This window comes from Rhea americana, unplaced genomic scaffold (genome assembly GCF_003343005.1).
Source record: "Rhea americana isolate MKP2758 unplaced genomic scaffold, rheAme1 scaffold_47, whole genome shotgun sequence".
Taxonomy (NCBI): Eukaryota; Metazoa; Chordata; class Aves; order Rheiformes; family Rheidae; genus Rhea; species Rhea americana.
The window spans coordinates 5,846,035-5,865,719 of NW_028186612.1; the positions used below are offsets into that span (position 1 = coordinate 5,846,035).

General features: G+C 42.7%; 1 protein-coding gene across 1 annotated transcript in view; it reads right to left on the reverse strand.

Moving 5' to 3' along the window:
* OBSCN (obscurin, cytoskeletal calmodulin and titin-interacting RhoGEF) overlaps positions 1–19,685 on the reverse strand; it is a gene marked incomplete at its 5' end in the record, with an annotated part of 135,422 nt that overhangs the window by 64,093 nt on the left and 51,644 nt on the right. The window contains 11 exons of the mRNA XM_085316526.1: positions 1,048–1,326; positions 1,932–3,287; positions 5,298–5,570; positions 8,257–8,529; positions 10,488–10,760; positions 12,767–13,033; positions 15,641–15,913; positions 16,622–16,888; positions 17,749–18,015; positions 18,364–18,630; positions 19,318–19,587. Coding sequence (XP_085172652.1) covers positions 1,048–1,326; positions 1,932–3,287; positions 5,298–5,570; positions 8,257–8,529; positions 10,488–10,760; positions 12,767–13,033; positions 15,641–15,913; positions 16,622–16,888; positions 17,749–18,015; positions 18,364–18,630; positions 19,318–19,587 — 4,065 coding nt within the window. The remainder of the gene's footprint in view (positions 1–1,047; positions 1,327–1,931; positions 3,288–5,297; positions 5,571–8,256; positions 8,530–10,487; positions 10,761–12,766; positions 13,034–15,640; positions 15,914–16,621; positions 16,889–17,748; positions 18,016–18,363; positions 18,631–19,317; positions 19,588–19,685) is intronic.

Sequence of the window (19,685 nt, forward strand, 5' to 3'; positions counted from 1 at the left end):
GAAAAAGAGAATGTTGCAATTAGAAATTATTTCATCTTACAGCATAATAGTTAGAGCAAYTAGAGCTAACAGTTTCCAAACTCAGAGGAATAGTTTTTGCTGATCTCCCTTATTAAAGATCTGTTATTTCACCTACACAACCATTGCAGCATGGCAGCGTTTCCAACTGAAAGGCAGCTAATTATCGCTCCTTTTAGCATCCAACAAGGATACTTCAGGAGATAGTCAGAAGGCTTTCCCACGGGGCGAATCCAGGCCACCTTCTCTGTTGCCTCTCTGGTGTTCAGAGCCTCCGGGCAATCCCAGCGAACTGGGTATGGTCTATAGTATGACACTCCTCTGGTCTTGGTGAGTAACCAGTCTCTGCTCTGCAACTGATACTAGTGACATCCACGTTCTTCTTACAGTTAACACTTGTACCATTATTATCATTTTATTAACAACCATTATTATCAATGAATTTACAGTATCTTAGTACAAACTCTTTAAAAAGTAGCTGGATAGCAGCTCCATATTTCTTCCTTTTGCTTGTAGAAACTGTTCAGTCAGCCAATCCAGAAGAGTATACGCTCCTTATTACAGCACTCTAAGAACTGGACTTAGTTGAAAAGCTGCATCTCTGGTTTAAATAAAACTGTGGAGGCTTTCTTCCCCATTTGTTTAGCCTAAAAGCAATTTTTTTCTCCCAGAATTCCTGTGGACCAGAGTCTCCCCAGACCTTGTGGCTGCCCAGTGAGAGGGACATACTCTCAATTTCCCTGCTAACTTGAGTGCCTGGCAGTTTGACTTCACACTGTTGCAGCACGGTCCCACAGGCCTCTGGCTTATGGAAAATACCTCTGTTTATTGGAAAGCTTTGCACAGAACCTTACCTCGATTTTGGTAAAACCGAACTGAACCCAGGAGTTCGGCAAGTGAAACATTCTGTGGGGTATGTGTAGAWTTTTTTTTTAAACGTCAACAGTATTTTCTTTAAAAAAAAATATTAATTCCCCTCTAAGCATACCCCCTTCCCTCTGCCTTTTCTACAGTTGTTTTGAGACTTACAGTCCACTCGAAGCTCAGCTTTGGTTGAAGCAACTCCCATGTTGTTTTCAGCAAGGCAGCGGTAAACACCCATGTCAGTAGGGACCACMGCTGTGATGATCAACTGATGGCACCCTTCCTGGTCCTCGTTGATCATGTAATGGTCGTTTTCTTCAATAGCTTTCCCATCCTTGAACCAGCGAACCGTGGGGAGAGGTTTGCCGACGACAATACAGTCAAAGCTCACCGGATATCCATCTTGCACCTCTTGGTTCTGAAGCTCCGTCATGAACATGGGAGCTAAATCCACGGTAGTCAGCGGAGAAGAAAGGAAAAATTGGGCTGAGTTAGACACGTTTCAGGAGCGCTTCTGCCCAGAGCCCAAAGACTCTGCTTCATTGGTTTTTTATATAACAGAGTGATATCTATTCTCCACAACAACAAAGGTCAAGTAGAAACTCCCTGACAAATACTATGAAAAAAAATTCCCCTGGACTGCCATAAGCACTGAAATATCATAGCTGCAAACTATATATTGTCTCAGTTCCTTCCCCTGACAAAACGTCTTTTGTCCCTCTTTAAGGGCTGTTCTGAAAACTGTTTAACTAACTTAAGTATAGCAATAAAAGCATTTATATTACTATAATGGTGGAAACTTCTACTATGAAAAGCATCTTTATAGATAAGTCAGAATTGTAACTCCCTAGTCCAGCACTGACCTCCCTCCTCTCCCCAAAAATGAAAAAGAAAGACAAATTTCTTGTTTTTTTCAGAAATATAGACTTCAGAAAATATCTGCACAAAATGAAAAACAAAGTTTTAAAAGTTATTCACAAGCGAAAAAATAACATCCTGACCTGCTCTAGCTATCTCTTTCGAAGAAAGGACGAGCTTGCTTTACTCACCTGTATCAGAAGTCAGTAAAGGTGGAGGAGGTCTTGCTGCTGGTGGCRCAAACTTCTCGAGTGCAGGTGGGGCTGCTTTTCCAATACGCAACTCCATTTTTTTAGGGCCTTGTTCCAAAATGTCAATTTCCACAGGGATTCCCAGGGCACCAAACATCTCTCTGAATCGACTGGCTGCAGTTTTTGCTTCAGACAAGTTTTCAAAYTTGATGTAGATGTACTGCTCATCCTCACGATACGTCTGATGGTCTACCACCTCTACATCCCCTTCATCTGCACTGACAAAGAGCTCTTCCTCCACATCAGATATCTCYGTTGCGATGTGAGCCTTGAAGAGTCTGTGAAGTCTCCTTCCTGCYTTACGGAAAGCATCGTCCAGCTCACTGCCAGACGAGCTCTCAGTCTCGCTGTCTGTGGTATGTTTAACTTGCTTCTCTTTACAAATAAGTTGAGGTTCCTGACTGCCAATCACCACCTTAGCACTGTGTGAAACTTTGCCGTATTTATTAGATGCCTCACAGGTGTATTTACCYGCATCTTTCATATCCAGGCCAGTGATAATCAAAGAGCAGGTCCCATCACTGTAATTGTCTATGTGATAGTAGCGACCATCTGAAAGCTCTTCCCCGTCTTTCAGCCAACGGACTTTCATGTCAGTTTTGCTGTGAGCCACACACTCAAGGTGGAGAGTGCTTCCCAGCTCACCGGTGAAATCTTTGAAGGTCTCGGCAAACACTGGGCACTCTTGTTGCTTGATCTCCTTCCTGACTTTGTAGCCTTTGAAAGCAGCCTGGATCTTTACAGCTGCCTTGTTCATGGAAGGATCATCTAAATCTGTTACTTCTGGTTCAGCTGGCTTAGCAGGTGGGGCTGCTACAGCAGTCTCTACACTGGATTTCTCCAACTGCTTCCATAATTTGCCTGTGGAGATGGACTGAACCTTGCTAGTAACGCTGACACTTGTCTTCCCAGCTTTCTTGAGGTAGTTGACTAGTGAAGGAGTCCCAGCTCTAGACTCATCATCTGAGCTTGTGAAAGAGAAATCTGCTTCTCCAGTCCTAGCCAGCTCATCACACGTAGAGTATTCCTCTGAGAAATAGTGAGACATCTCTGCTTCTTCCTTCCTCAGCTTCTGAAGTTTCTCATCCTCTTCAGGCACCTCGCTGATGGAATCCAAGGTGGGCTCCCGGCTCATCCGGCGTTTCTTGGCCAAAGCTTCCCAYAGCAGATGAAGGTCCCCCTCCTGAGCAGCCTCAGGGGGCAAGCTGGGCTGGACATGTTCATCTACTAGCTCTTCTGGTTGGCTTGCAGGGTATGCTTCCCTGGCAATCTCTTTTAGCATTGCTACAGTAGGAACTGAGGAGAATTATATTGATGACATGTTAAGAACAAAGTCTTTGATTAAGCTCTGAGAAAGCACATGGAAATATACTAAAATCTTGACAGAAGAATACCAGCAGCATTTAATTATTTTGAGAACAAAATATACRTTTAATATACTCTAACAGGTTGCTCAGAAACATTGTGGAATTGTCACCCWAGGTGACATTCCAAACCCTACTGGACAAGGCCTTGAGCAACCTGCTCTGAYCCTGCTTTGAGCCTGTGGGTTGGACTAGGCTATCTAGAGATGTCCCTTCCAACCTCAACTATCTTAYGATTCTATGCATGTACATAAAATATGGCCAAACATTAACATTTTTTTTCATTCCTCAGGCATTTGAGCCCAATAAACCAAATTCTGTCACTCTTAATGCTCATGTCTAATTCCATTTCTTATATGTAGTCATACTCCCAAACCGTAAGCATTTTCAAAACATGAGTCTAACTAATGGCTAGACTCATGTTTTGAAAACAAAAGCTTGCAATATGGCCTTGGAAAACCTGTGGAAGTGCACAAGCTATATGGTGAGGCAAAGAAGCTGAGTGAAATTCCRTGTCTTTTCCCTCACTTTACTCTACACATCTGTCCAGGACTGCAGAAAAATGTTCCAATTTCAAAGACATAAACAAACACTATTTTTAAATCTCCTGCTGAGTTCTCAGTTTTACTAATGCCTCCGGGGAAACGTGATGTTGATTGTATATTGTCTGAATTACCACGCAGAAAAGTTTTGATCTCTAAAGCCTCTGCATAAAAAACAGTGGCTTTGTCCTTTCTGTTGCAGTTCTCTTTTATTTGTGGAATACACAAACACTCTCACGGAGAACAACAGAAGTAAAGTGCCAAAACTTTTGCTAAGAATAATAATAATCCAGACCAARAGAGTATGATTCACATTTGGATATGGAAAATAACACACACAATTAGATTAACAATGATAGTCTTTCAGTGGGAGACCTCAATAAGGTCTTTATCTCAAGCAAGGGCATGACAGAAATACATAGGATTTTTTTTTTTAAGAAATCTACCCATCATTGTTTTTTATTTGTATATCTTAATTTACCCATGCATTTAACCAGTTAAACTCATTTTGTAAAGAATGAACAAAAACAGCTGCATTCACAATCRGTCTACTCTTATCAGCTCCCTCTTTTCATAGTGAGATTAGCGCGATTCACTTAACCTAACTGCAGCCAACTAAAAACCAGGCATTTAGCATAAGCCAGTTATCCTGGTTCCTTCTGTAGCCAAAGAAGCAAGATAGGAAGATCTAGCATGCAGAAAAAGATGCATAACTGCAAGTGTCTCCCATGAGCTCGCACTTACGCTCCTATCGCAATTGCTGAGTCTCTAGTTAAGACACTCAGCGGAGCATGGAAAGCAATTCAGCTCACCCTGTTTTAAAGTTAGACAGGGCTCCACTGACCGTTTTGAACAGATCTCCACTGGTTGTAAAGGGAGCTGAGATAGCCACCTCACATGGAGACACCTGCCTGGAGATACCTATGTTTAGTCTGACTCACCCTCTGGAACAAAGTGAGCTGCCTAAATAACAGGAGAGGGGACAAAAAGTGCATCCCAGTGAGCTTAGAGTAATAATGATCTGGTGATCATTCTTAAGCTTATGGAAACAAAGAGCTATCAAAAAAAATCATAGCGATTAGTTTTGGTCAGTGTTCAGCCCAGTGCAGTATAAAAAGACTGTATTATTCCAACTTACCCAATTTTCTCTCTTCTTTCAAAGTTTTTTGGGGGATTTTGGTAACAATTTAAGGTGGAGAATATCACAAAATTCTTATCTGAACAGCTCAAAACTATTACAGATTCAGAAACATACTGGGCAATACCAAATAGGGATAATAATTCCTTGTGGATTTTAAAGACAACTTGTAAAGGAAAATAAATTCCAGACCAAGCTGCTGAGATGCCTCTAGATATCCCTAAGTAGAACTGATTTAAGGTCACAGGAATGTACTCTGTACCTTCAAGACACAGGCTGGCAACAGATTTGACTTCTGGAGAAACCATGCAGGTGTATGTGTCCTGATCTTCAGGTTTAAATTCATGAATAATGAGTATCTGCTTTTTTCCATCAGAGAGGATTTCGTATCTTCCTCCAGCTTGTATTTGCTCTTCTCCTTTGAGCCATGTCGCTGTCTCTTGGATTTCACTTGATAATTCGCACTCCAAGCGAGCCACCTCCCCTTCTGATACTGATCCTCCCACCAAAGGATGAGTGACTGTAATTGGAGGCTCTGTAATTACACAGATTAAAAAAAAAAAAAAAAAAAGACAGGAATTAACACAACAAGTCATAAACTTTAAGGTGCTCCAGATCACTCTGTAGAATAACCAAACATCCCATCCTTAAGATATAGATTCTTTGACTGTTGCAGACAATCAATGAACACAACGGGCAGCATCCAACGTTCACAATTTCCAAAGATAATACCAAATTAATCGCACAAGCTCTCCCAGAAGTTAAACCAAATTCATATAAATATATGCATGCAAAAGTTGTTTCTTTTTTTTTCTGTTTCTGTATTTGGTGATCTTCATTACCATCATAATGAACATTCAAACAGCCCTAGACATCCTCGAAGAGCTCAATGTTTAGAATGAAGAATTTTTGAAGAAGTGATACAATAAAGAAAAAAAAAAGAATAAAAGAGACTATTAAAAGCTGACTTCATCCTAGTCTTGAAAGTAAAAGAAAAGAGTATTTGGTCTAGTTCCYGAAGAATTGAATATTCTCAGAAAGTGTAAAGATTTTCTCTAAAATTTTTCCGTATCTTCTTTACTTTGGAAGGAGTCATGCCAATGACRTGCTGCTCGTATGCCAGCGACACCCCAAATGAAGCCAGGACRAATCCATGAAACGTGCAGATGTTCAGCTGCCATTGACCGGGACCTGACGCGCACAGCCGAGCTCCCAGAAGGAGCGCAGCCCCGAACGTCATCTGCCCCCCTGCACATTTCAGCAGGCTGAGGGGATCGTTGCCCAAAGGGCCTCGGAGTGGTCACAGACAACGTGAGCGCATGCAGAGTTATCAGGGTGCAGCTGACACGCTGGAAGCTGTTATGTTGCAAAACATCACTGAGCCTTAAGCAAAAGGCATCTTTTTTCTTTTTTTTTTAACACATATATACATATACATATATATATATATATGTGTGTGTATATATATACATATAGTCTTTCCACTTTGAGATACTTGCTGGGGACTCTGCTATCACAGACAGTGTCGCGAGAAAGGAAAAGAAACATTGGAAGAGTGGCTCTCCACCTCRCTGCGGCTTCCCAAGTTTCACCAAGACACCAAAGGAACCGTGTAGTCCAGCACTACCCATAACCCCTCCCTGGGGGTTATTATATAGAGATATGCAAACAGCGTAACGAGAGGGGTGAAGGAGACAACGCTGCCCACCCGCTGCGCAGGCACCCAGGGCCTCAGCTGCACCATACACATTCCAGCATGCCCCTTCCGCGTCGCTGCAGCTGACCTCCGTCAGAACAGAAACTCGCGGTCACCAGACAGAACACGGATGCAGTGCAGGCAGTTTGGAGAAAATAAATGCTGAGCACCAACAACGCAGCGGGYTTTGCTTTGCAGCCACCCAGAACAATTTTTCCAAGCCGGTTCTCCTATACCGTGCTGGCAGCAAAGCACTGCAATAGGGTGCACAGTGGACTCCTCCAGGAGATCCCTGGAGCGGGTGAAACAGGCATGCCACGTGGAACGCAAGCCTACAGCGGCTCTCAGTCCTCCTGGGGGCACCTCGCTCTCTCACCTAGCTGCACCATTTSAGGGAAGTGCACCGGCTCACTGGCCCCGACTTTGTTTATAGCCGAAACGCGAAATCTGTAGGGTTCGCCCGGGGTGAGATGGTCCACCACAAACTCCGTGCTTTGAATCACGCCCTTGCTGCATGACTGCCAGCCAACACCTGGGATTTTCTTTTCAACGTTGTAGCCTAGGATGTCACAACCACCGTCRCTCAGCGGCTTGTACCAAGACAGGGTTACAGAGTGACTGTTCTTACTTAAAACTTCTGGTTCTTCAGGGGGATCAGGGTGGGCTGAGGGCACAACAAAGTTCCAGAGATGTACAACATGAGCAACAGTGCTTTACACTACAACAACCTGAGAGGCTTCTGCAAGCAACAAGGAGGCGCAGCACATTCAGCACCCAGCTCAGTATGAAGCTGAGTGGCTAAGTGCCCATGACCGCAAGGCCGATCGACCTACGCTACTAATGACAAACGGTCATTTCCCAAGAGCTATCTCAGATACTTATGTCACATATGGTATTTTCCTGCTACTTTTTCCTACCYAGTTAAAAAAAGATGCATATATGGCACTTACTGAGTAAATGACCTACCGTCATATACTATAATAATCCAACAGATTACAAGGAAATATTTTTTTTTAACTTTTTCCTTTTTTTAATTTGGAGACCCCAAACATATCTTTCCATGCATACCTTGAGTGCACAGCTTCTTGTCTGTATTTACAGTCAAACCCCTACTTGAGCAGATTAGCACACTTCAAAGGCTTCTGTGCTGCCCCTGATAATTTTTCCRTGTGCACGCTAGTTCAGCTCCCTCCAGTGCCCACACGTTTGCCACGGGCGGTGCTGAATTCTCAGTAAACTGATTTTCAGGAGATTCTATGTTACATTTTATGAAAGACTGCAGCTAAGGAAACCTGGCGACTGTCTCTAGTCTGATCTAATTTTCCTCTGATGAGGTGAACTTTTTCTGTTTGAAGAACAAGTTGCCCAGCAGCAGCATCTTCTCAGCCTAAGAACGCTAGCTTGGGACATGAGAAGCAAACCAGTACAAAGCTTAGAAAATTTAATGCAGTAGCTCAGTACCAAAGTCTGAGATTTCAAGTGCCACTAGGCTACAGTGACAGATACTTAAAACGTCTGAACTTACCAGTCACAGCTAACTTGGCTGATGTGATTGCTTCCCTGGAAGCAAAGGTCACCTCTCCAGAATGATGGAGCTGGGCTTTTTTCAGAATAAGTTCGTATTTATTTCCATCTGCTTGTACCTCCCAGTCTTCATCTGTTTGGATCTCTCTGTCATTGGTGTACCAGGTAACTTCATTAATTGGCACCGCTTCACTCAGAACACAGCTAAACGTAGCTCTGTCCCCTGGAGAGACTTCCACATCTGTGAGAGGTTGCAAGATCCGCAAGCGCCACCCTGCAGATAAAACCAGGTAATCGAGCCCTCAGGTACTGGAACAAATGCTGGTAAGAGGTATTATGAGTACTGAAATTTTCCAGTACTTTCAGGAGCGAAAACCGATCCGGAAACATCTTCCTTTTCCAAGTAGCAGAAAAATGCATTGGAGAAACTTAAATGAGCTTACAGAGCTTTCATTACTGAGAGTCACGTATCTCCRACCAGAAACTGCTGCTTTTCTGTATTTTCTTTACTGAACAATCTGTGAATACTACCATGAAAATGCTAGGAAAAGGGTGGGTTTTGCCCTTTAGTTTCAGTATCTCAGTGAGATAAGCATTTGCAAACACTCTCTCTTCCTTACAGAGTACAAGAGGGGTCTAGGACAAGTAGATTTAGATAGTTCACACAATTGCCTGCAATGACCTAAGGTGAATCCTGGTTTTGAATCCTGGTTTTGATTCCTTGATGTAAATGGCAAATGCATAACCCCTAAGCACGGAAACAACCGACCCCATAAAGGTCTTAAAGGAAGAGCTACCTCCTCCTTTCTCCAAATATACAAAAAAAAAAAAAAAAAAAAAGTGCAAATAGCATCCTGAAATAATGATAGCTATAAAATCAAATGAAATAAAATACTAACTTAAAGATGGACTTGGTCCTCAGAGCTCAAGTGCTATACAAACCAGAGCCCAAACTCTCCTGAGACCCTAGAACTACAGTTCCTCAGCCTGCCGCTTTGCACATTTTTGAGTCATGAAAGGCATTTCAATTTACTTGCTTTTTAAACCCAGGTTCTCTAGCTTTCACATTTCTGCATGAAATCCCAAGAGTTATCAGAATGACTTTACCATTTGCATGAACTCCTAAGGGTTAACGGCACGTCCGTATCACAAATCAGCTTCTTCTTGGAACTAAGTTAAACAGGAGAGGACTCGGACAAATCGTTATGGATTTGGTACCTAGTTTGGCAATGCTTTTTAAGGTAGTAAATGAGGTTAGTGGGTTTGACAGGGACTGCAGCACTGCAGAGCCACAGAGTATTCGYGCTGGCTGTGCAGCGCGCTCTCGTTGGACAGCTAGCGCAGAAGTGCACATATGGGTGTGCACCCCAGTCACTGGGACTGGGGAACAGATCTTCATAAAACCATCAGGAAATAACGGAGCTGAATCTCCTCCTGATGCAATCAGACACCACTGTGAAGGTTTGACAAGATTTGTATCTGTTCACAGCAAGCCTGGATTTGATCTCAGGATTATCAGAAAAAGCAGATGGATTTAATGGAATGATAGATTTATTAAAACGGGACTAAGTAGAAAGCCCCAGCCAAACCTCCAGTATCCTGCAACTGATACTCGAAGTATGGGAAATTGTTTTATGCCAAAAAATTGAAACATTTCTTGAGAATGAAAGTCCTTGTCAAAAGACATTTCTGAGCGTAAGGTGGTAATAATTAGAAAACATCCCARAAAGCAGTTACAGTGGAAAGGAAGTGGAAACGGGAGCATGTTTTTTTTTTCTGGTTTTGTGATTAGGCCATGTTAAACGGGATATATAACACTTGCACATATGGCAAGTCAGAAATATGGAAATGCAAGTAAGAGGCAGACACAAGAAGCTGACAACACTTCCAAGAAGGATTTGTCTCTGGTCAAGAGCTGAGAAAACCGCAGAGTGCTGCGTCTCTTAGTCAACATAAGTTCCTAGAAAAGTCACCTCCACCACTATTGAAGGACAGTCATAGGTATCTAACTCGTTGCTAAATGATGTTTTTTATATCCAGGTCATGACAAAAAGAACAGTAAGAAAAAAGGAAAATATAAAACACCATTCATTCATTGGTTGGGAATAAGAYGTTGGGTATGAAGTGAGCAGCTTATGCAACTTTTATTCTCTGCCACTTATTGCATTTCTCTGTTTCATTTGCCCTTGCAAATCAAAAATTTAAGACTCCCTGTAAGATTGCTTCCGTTACCTTTCACRGTCAGGAAGGCGGAGGTCACTGCGTCGCTGCACGTAAAAGTCACCCGGCAGCTGTCCTGGGGAGTTAGGTTCTTCAGCAGAAGAAGATGCCTGCGCCCATTTTCGAAGTAAACCATCTCCGTGTTTTCTGTAGTTTTGGCAGGCTCATCATCAATCAGCCAGTTGTAATTGTAGCACTCGGGTTTGGAAAGGTAGCACTCGAAGAGGGCTTCGCCTCCTTCCACCGCTTCCACGTTCTCCAGGCCCTGGACAATGCTGTTCTTAGCTAGTGGAGAAGCAGAACCATCAACAATATTAATTATTTGGCTATGCATATCTGAATATTGWCAAACCTTGCAGAACTGGTGATTGCCACTGCTGGAAAGCTGATGGAAAGGATATGGATGTGATAAAGTACGCTTGTGGTTTTAGCTGCTAATTTCAACCATGCTCTAACACAGYGCTATATTTCGAAGCATTTTAAGTTGTGAGATAGTTTAAAAATAATGAAAAACCTCTAGAAGCTCTAGCATTTCATCTAGGCTTCCTCCAGAAACATGACTGCTGTCTTTATGAATAAAGAAAAAATGTTGTTTTGTATATGAACCAAGCCAATATTCAACAGGAAGTGATAGTTCAGGGACATAATCAGATTCCTTCTGTCCCAAAACAGTAAATATTTCCCACAGAGCTCCCAGGCAGACACAATTAATGTTGTAACTGGGGAAAATTGAAACAACTGACAGCCTACAATAAAATCTTACTACCTTTCATGCAAAATAAATGCATCCAGAGAGTATTACAGCTGGCAAAGCTATAGGGACTGCCAACTAAGTTAACAAACCTTTTCACAAGTCTACTGCTAGGAAACACATAAAAAATTAACGCCTATATTAATAGGATTTTCTGAATTATCATTAAAGCCTTATGACAATATATTAGGTTTATTTTCTTCTGCACGTGTGAGGTGAATCGTGTGGCCAGAAACATGCACAGTCACTGCAGTTGCATGCATTGGTTCGCGTTTGTACATAAGCAGTAAGCCTGGTGCACAACTAAACGTGGGCTAAATGTGGATATAGTTTGTGGATACAGGGACAAATTACGTGCACATAATATAGTTCACACAAAGACCATAAAATGGTCGTGATCTATAATATAAACCAACACTCCGCGATACTCCTGTACAAGATCTCTACAGCCACTGTCCGGCACTGTTTGGATCACAGAAAATTAACACTGAACTACTGCTTAGCAAAAAAATATATATATATATATATATATATGAGTTACTAAAAAGGTTTCTGTATTTTATAATACTCAAGATTTTTCAAACCCTTGGAGAATGTATAACATAGGTTTGGATAAATCCAAGCTGTTTCTTCAATTACTTTCTGAGTGCTAGTTCCCGAATGGGTAAGAAGTGGGTAACTGCAGATCCTATCTCCTCTTTTGGCTTATACATACTAATATCTGTTAGCTGTTTTTTATTCCTAAAATGGAAGATGCTTATCAAAGTACAAAATACTGTAATAAATAATACTCTGCTCCTGTACTTGCAATTAATTAGGTAGAAAGCACAGTTTTGCCTAATAAACCAAGGTAATTCATAAATCAGATCAGAAACACTATTACTGCTGATCACACTAATTCACCTGGTGACTGAAAACAAAAAATCCTTATCAGAAGTAAATTATTAGACATCCATATAAAATATATATAACTATTGTTATTATTTTCTTTGCTGTTTCCTGCAGCCCTCAAATGCTGCTTGTAAGTGAGARGGTATTTTCTGAGTGGTCAGTGTTTGAAATAAGTAACTGAACAAGATCAGCTGCAGTTGACACTAATTGAAAATAAAATTAAATTCCCCTCTCTCTATTAGCAATTGGTTTTAAAGTGAGTTGCATGTAAAAAAAAAAACATTCTGTAATAGCAAAAGGTTTTCTCGCTATTCCTTTGGACCAACATTATRTCTGCAATATCAGAGCAACTCAGCAAGACATCCCACTGCACTGAYGCTGGAGCCAAATGCAGTTCATCACAGAGGAGGCATGATACATACTCGATATAATAAGCGAGCATTAATTAGAACTAAGCTTCTGTGAAACGTCGCCGTTTCCTATTCAGTTTCTGTTAACTCCCATCTATTTTTAGCACTGCTATCAGTACTGGAGTGGACACCAAAGAACGAGTTCTGATGTGTCACTTGTTGTGAGATGTTTCCATGATTTTTCCACCTTTTTTATTTGGAACCCATGATAGTCTTCCTCTTTCTCTGGAAGACCTCACCTTGAACATCAAGTGCAGCCACCACTTTAGTGCCTTCAGCTTCACAAGAATAGATGCCAGTGTCTTCTGGTACCGTAGATTTAATTTTTAGCATGCTTACATTCCAGTCCTGCACGATAATGATTCGCTGCCCATCTGCATGCATTTCCTGATCATTTTTCTTCCATATGGCGTGCACTGGCCTAGAATATTGGCATATGAACTCTGCTGGGCCATCTTCATCAACAGTTAAATCCTGCATGGGACTGACCACTTCAATGGTTGGATCTGTCAACCAACACGTCAGGAGGGACATGCATTAGTGGATCCTCAAGGAAACAGCAACTTGGAGATTTTTGACAAGTACAGAGTTGGAGGAAGCAAGCCGAGTGAAAGTGCAAGCAAGAAGCTGACTGGGCACACTGGGGATTAGAGGTTTAGTCTTTGCTCGTGTCAGCATCAAACAGGATAAAGCAAAACTGGTGCGTTAGAATGTAACTAGCACACTGGAAAGTGGGACCAGCAGCAGTTAAAGCCTGCACTTTAACAGTCCTGACCCTGAGCTTCTGTGCAGAAGATCTCCTGGGACCTCTGCCATCACTCACTTTCCTCTCAGCACTGGTGAAACTCTCTAGCCTAAGTAGTGCTGGATGAGAAACSCTTCTGCTTCTCGGAACATTTCAAGAGCGCATGTCTGAGATGGAGGGGTGTACTGGACGGGCTGCCTCGACTGACTCAGGCACAAGAAAGCTATCAGCACTGCTCAGGGGGACTGCGAGGAAGGGGCTTGAAAAGGCAAGCTCCTGCCCACTCACAGCAGCATGGGAAGCAAAGGTCCTGCACAGCTGTAACAAGCAAGGGCGCTGCACAGGGGAGAGGTTGGGCTGAGGGACTTCTGATGTTAATGGCCGTCCTTGGGAAGCAAGGATAGTTTGGGAAATGTCTCTTGGCATCTGGTTGCAAGGCTTGATTCTGTTCTCTAAGGCTCCCTCTGTCACCGTGTGCGTGTGTGTGTACAGACAGAAAGCATCAGTGTCAGGTCCTGGAGGTGTTTTGGTTACATCAGGACTGAAAAAGCAGGAAGATCTCGGCGCAATTGGGGGACTACACCACCAYTGCCATAAGATGTAGAAATATGCTCCTCACAGTCAATGCCACTAGTGGTGCCAAAAGGAGGAGAGTGTCCTTTCCTCACTGCCTCACTTCCAACCTTCTCCATTCCCCCCTTGCCCAACCATGGTGTGACAGTGAATGGATGCAACTGTAGGACAATGGTGTTGTGAAGGCCAAAGACGTGAAGCTGTCATGAGAACTTGGTCATCACAGAACATATATCCTGTTATAAGCACGCTAGGAGAACATGGAGCTCGGCCCTAAGAGAGGTAACCTGTTCCCTGAGGAAGAACAAGCTAGATAGGATAGCTAGATAGACCAAAATACACATAGCTTGAAGACAGATCTTCAAACTTCTGGACAAAATAAAGTGCAGGAAATTGACTGTTAATACAAGCACAGTTAGAGTATTACTAGTGTTTTACTTTCCTATTAAATGGAGCAGAGCACCATAACTGGGGTGTTTTTTAAAGGCCTTCCTCATCCTAATCCAGTTATAGTCATATAACACTGTGACTCAGTTCACACTGAAAAAAAATCCTTACTTCAGCAGAAACACAATATATCCACATACATGCTTGTACTAGCATAAGCTTTGGGTGCTAGACCTCAACCATTCTGTGATTCTATGARATTTAAACTTCCCARGAGCCCTTTATTTGGCTGAGTATCTAACAATGCACTTATTTTTAATTTATTTTCTACACCCACCGGAGTTCTTTGCCTACAGTTCTCAGAACCAGATTCTGTCTCCAATACTGAAGTCAAATTTGATAGCAAATGGACATGGGATTTCTCGTATTTACACACTGTCTCCCTGCTGCACCRTTCTGATACTAGATATAGATGATTTGATATTTCTTCTCCACAGAGAGAAAAATTTTCTTAAGGTCAGCAAGGGACATACTAGATTGACAGAGAAGCAGGTAACAATTCCTGACTGCAATTCCTTATTGTGGACGATTGATATAACGGTGAATAATTATAACATAGAGGAAGACCTGAACAAAGAGAATATTTCATCCTTTACCCCTCTTTACATACTAAACCTAATATACAAATCCCTTTCCCAAGTGAGGAATAAGTGCTATTTTTGTCTGAAAAATAACAGCTTTTCCAGACAGCTATAAAGGGACTAGATGTGAAGTAGCTCACTTTACCATAAAGTTTGGAGCTCAGTGTTATTTGCAGTTTGTGGCTACCCTTACCAAATGAGAAAAATATTCATTCAACAGATGACAAAATTTGCCCAGTACAGTGCTAATCATTAGTATTCAACCATTAGCAATCAACTACTGGGGCCCACTTTGCCACTGTGCTACTCTGGGGTCATACCAGTGGCTTCCAGGAGGGTTTAGAAGCCTAAGACCTTGACTTGGGAATTTGTTGAGCTTGTGAGAGTGTCCAAGCTATGCAACAGCATAGTAGAGAATTATGTGAACTTCTGGCCACATAATATTTTGTTGTATTATAAAARCAGTTTGGAGGGAGAATCAGGTAGCTCCATAGTTACAAAAGCGCAGCCTCTTCTCCTGAATATGTCCAGCTCTTCCAGGATGCCAGGTGAAAGCAACAGCCCTGACCCYGCAGCCCTTCCTCACCTGAATCATCCAAAAAGCAGATGTGGTTGTACCTACACTGAGCACGGGTGGAAGGCTGCAGGACTATTATGCCAAAGAAGAATTGTGGAGACATTTAGTAAGGGTAGCCAGGAAGGTAGAAGCACTAGCACACTGAGCAATTGTGGAGGTGGCCGTTTGTGTCTTTCTAACGATGAAATACCTTTGACTAATAATTTAGCTGAAGATAAAAGGGACCCAGCTCTGAAGGTGACAGTGCCCGAGTCATGGCACGCCACGTCCTTTAGGGTTAAAGTGTGGACTGTTCCGTCCTGCTCAGAGATCTCTGTCACAAAGTTGTTGTGAAGGGGAGATCCATCAAGCCACCACTGTACATTCTTCACGCCCGGGCGTGAGAGCTCGCAGGTAAACGTGGCTGACTCACCCACAAAGACGTCTGTGTTCTTTAAATCAGAAACTATGACTGCTTCTTCTTCTGTATAACAGAGCAAGAAAAGGTGCCAAAGGAAAACAAAAGCATAAACATACACATGTTCCTTCTGGTAGAAATAACCTAAGCCACAGTGCAAGTTGTCCAGGAAAACGAAACTTGTAATGCTTGTTCCAGGGGAAAAAAAMCCTTACATTTCTTTCAGGTATTTAAAAAACACCTTCCATCCTTCACGCGCTTGCAAATGAAGTGTGTTTGTTTGTCTGCAAACACTGTTTCATTGGAAGGACACTCTGTTTCATGAATAATTCCTACCTGGCTGTCCTGTGTGTTGCAGCCATCTGCACTGATACTGTACGCAGTCGGAGGCAGAAAGCTAGCTTAAGATTTAAATGGGGTATTTATTTGCACAGCTTTAAAAGATTAATAAGAATATCAACAATTGGAGCCATAAACAATCATAACAAGAAATTGAGCATTTTTCRTAACAGTTATTTCAAATAAATAGTTTTTAAATAGTACCAGCTGCTATCATACACTGTATGGTCAGCGCTTTGAACCGCATTAACTTACAGACAGTAGTCGAACCTCAGCACAGATGTAAATGCCTAAATATTCATTGAGATCAGGAAAGGAAAGAAAGAAGGTTAAGCTGTTTCCACCTGAGACAAGTTTGGTCTGTTACTGTCAAAGATACCGGAGTGAATAATTTTGGCAGAGAAGTCGGAGCATTTTCATCACACTTCACCTTACCTTGTACATACACAGAACCCGCGGTGATCTCGTATCCAGTGCTACACGTGTAATCCCCGCAGTCGTCAGGCTCCACGCCGTGGATGATTAGCTCAGCGATGCTGCCTTTCAGCTTCATCTCGTATTTGTCACTGGGCTGAATGACCAACCCTCCTTTTCTCCACTCAACGGGCGCATCCGGCTTGGAGATCTCGCAGTGCAGGACAGCCGTTCCCCCTTCTTCAGATTCCACGTTTTTCAGCTCCTCCTTAAACAGCACTGGTAGCACTGCAACGGAGAAGCAGACACAGCAYTGACTCAGGGGTAAGCGACACGCTCGCAACTTCTCCGGCTTGGCAGTTCCCATCTTTCTGAACCACAGCTTGCCTGCTGGAACACCACRTCTGCAGCAGGACTTTTTGAGTTCTGCCATAGCCAAATGCTCACGGGGATCAGCCGCCGACACTGTGATGGGAGAACGCTGCTACTTCGTATAGGATCGCCACAGGCCATCTAAAGGGCTTTGTATGGGCGTGCACCCACAATTTTCAGTGTAACCAGTTAGAGGGACAATAGTACAAATCATAGTGTTTGGATATTTAATTGCTGAAACCACTCATTCTGAGCAAAACAAATTTCTAAAAGCAACATCTTGTTGCCCGAGTTAAAAGGCAGAGCACTCTTAGTATAAACYTAATAAAACTCTTAAAACTGCAGTAATGTAGCCACTAGACAGAGAACCATACTTCTTGGACTGCTCAGCCACAAATGGGCACAACGGCTCCATTTAAGAYCGAGCCAGTCTAGGCAAAGAGAAATACTCCAGCCTCTCTTATTATCAGGTGGCAGTCAAGCTTCCTAAATGTTCCTGCACCTCCATCATACCCTCTTGACACCCTCCATCATCAGCAGCTGCAGTTTTGCTCCCAGCTCTCACAGTGAGATGAGAATTTCAACTGCAGAAATAGAACCAAGTTTAAAAGCCACTAGATTCTTTGAAGAACAGATTGTAGGTCAAGCCCTGATCTGTTGTAATTCCCAGGTGCAGAGCGTTAACGATAATTCAGCAATAAGGCTTCCACTTCCCCTTTGTGGAGCACAGCCACAGCCAAAAGTTCTTTGCTTCCAAGCAAGGGTCATCTTCCTACCTTTGACTTGCAATGATGCGGAGGTCTGCTGATCCCCTGAGTCACACGTGTATTCGCCAGCATCCTGAGCCTCAGCATCATAGATAAAGAGCTCCACATGTGTCCCCTCTTGCTTGATCTCATACTTGTCACTTGGCTGCAACACCTTATCTCCTTTCCTCCACTCCACAGGAGCATTAGGCTTTGTCAGCTCACAGTGCAGCACAGCTGTGCGGCCTTCCTCCACTTCTTCATTTTTCAGCCAGTGTTTGAAAAGCACAGGCAGAGCTTGAAATGCAAAGAGGAAGGAAAAAAAGTGTAAAACAAAAACAGAAAGCGAAGGAAGGTTTTATTTTTAAGGTACTGGTAAGAACTGAAACGGTAACGGCATTCATGAAGGTCACGTACAATTCTGCTGTATTTATCTGAAGGACAGCTGCCAGGGCAGGAATGTCTAGGTCTAAGCCAGATGGAGTTGTTCATACTACATGGGCTCCAGCCCCCTCCCTTGACAAACTGGGCAGCCTCCATGGACTTGCTCTAATACCTCAATGTCTTTCTAGTACTGAGGAGCCCCCAAAACAGAYACAGTACTCCAGCTGTGGTCTCAACTGCTGAGAAGAGAGGAAATCATACCCTTAACGTCTATTCTGGCTGTGGTCTTCCCATCAGCTGTATGGCAGCTATACTCCCCTGAGTCCTCGCAGTTCAAGTCGTAGATGATCAGTGTGTGTACACTCCCTTCCTGCTTGATGCTGCACTTCTTGCTCGAGTGGATTGCAGACATGTCTTTCTTCCACTCCACCGGGACATCAGGCCTGGACACCTCACAGGACAAGTGAGCTGTGCCACCCTCCTGCAGATCCAAGCTGCAGAGCTCCTTTACAAATGTGACAGGAGCAACTGTGGGAAAAGGAATACAAACAGTGCTGCAATTGCAAAGTCCAGCATTATCCCCAGATGCTCCCTGATAGGTGACCATAAGAAATCATAACATCTCACAGTCAAATTGTCTTTTTTTTTTTTTTTTTTTTTTTTTTAAGTTCCACTGCTAGAAGAAAAGCCAGGACAAATTTAGATCTCATGTAGGTGCCAGTGTCACTTCAGGTTGTTCTAATGTTTGAGGAGCAATCCTGCCACATGAAAACAATTTCTAATCTGCAGCACGTATATATCGTTGGCTGGCTCTCTGGACATCAGATTTAATGACTTAGTAAGTTTTTAAGCCAATGTAGAGTAAAGATATTTAATACATTACTGATTCGATGAAATGTAATGTTTGCAGGAACCTCTGTCCACCCAAACAGTACCATGTTGAACTGTTCATACACACACATCACAAAAATAGGATTAATTTATATGTACATATGTACRTATCAACATTTAATTTATATATTTACATTTTGAACTAGATCAGAGTGGAATAAACAATATAAGCTTTGTTCCAACTCTTGCTTCAGCTGGGTTAGTTGAATCTCACGCAAGATTTCCAGAGACCCTTCCTCCCACATACATCTCTCCAGTAACTAAAGCAGTATTGGCAGGGCTGACCAGCACCTCCTAAATCCTTGTTTCTAGGGGACTGCTCACCTTTGACTGTTAGTTGTGCCCTTGAGGTATGCTGCCCGATTTTGAAACTGATGGGTCCGCAGTCTTCTAGTGTCACCTTCCTGAGGATCAATGTGTGACACTTCTCTTGAACTCCGATCTCATTCATTTCATTGGATTGCAAGGGAACGTCCCCCAGGAACCACTGGGCAGCTTGAGTTGTCTCCCGAGACAGCTTGCATTCAAAGACTGCATCTTCTCCTTCATACGAAGTGACGTCCTTCAGTGTCTCCACTATGGTTGCTGCTGGTTCTTTGGAGAAAGGTCAARAGAGTTTGATAAATACTTTAAAATGATGTCTCCTCTTTTCCTGGATTAAACATTTTATTATGCAAACTCTTGACAATACT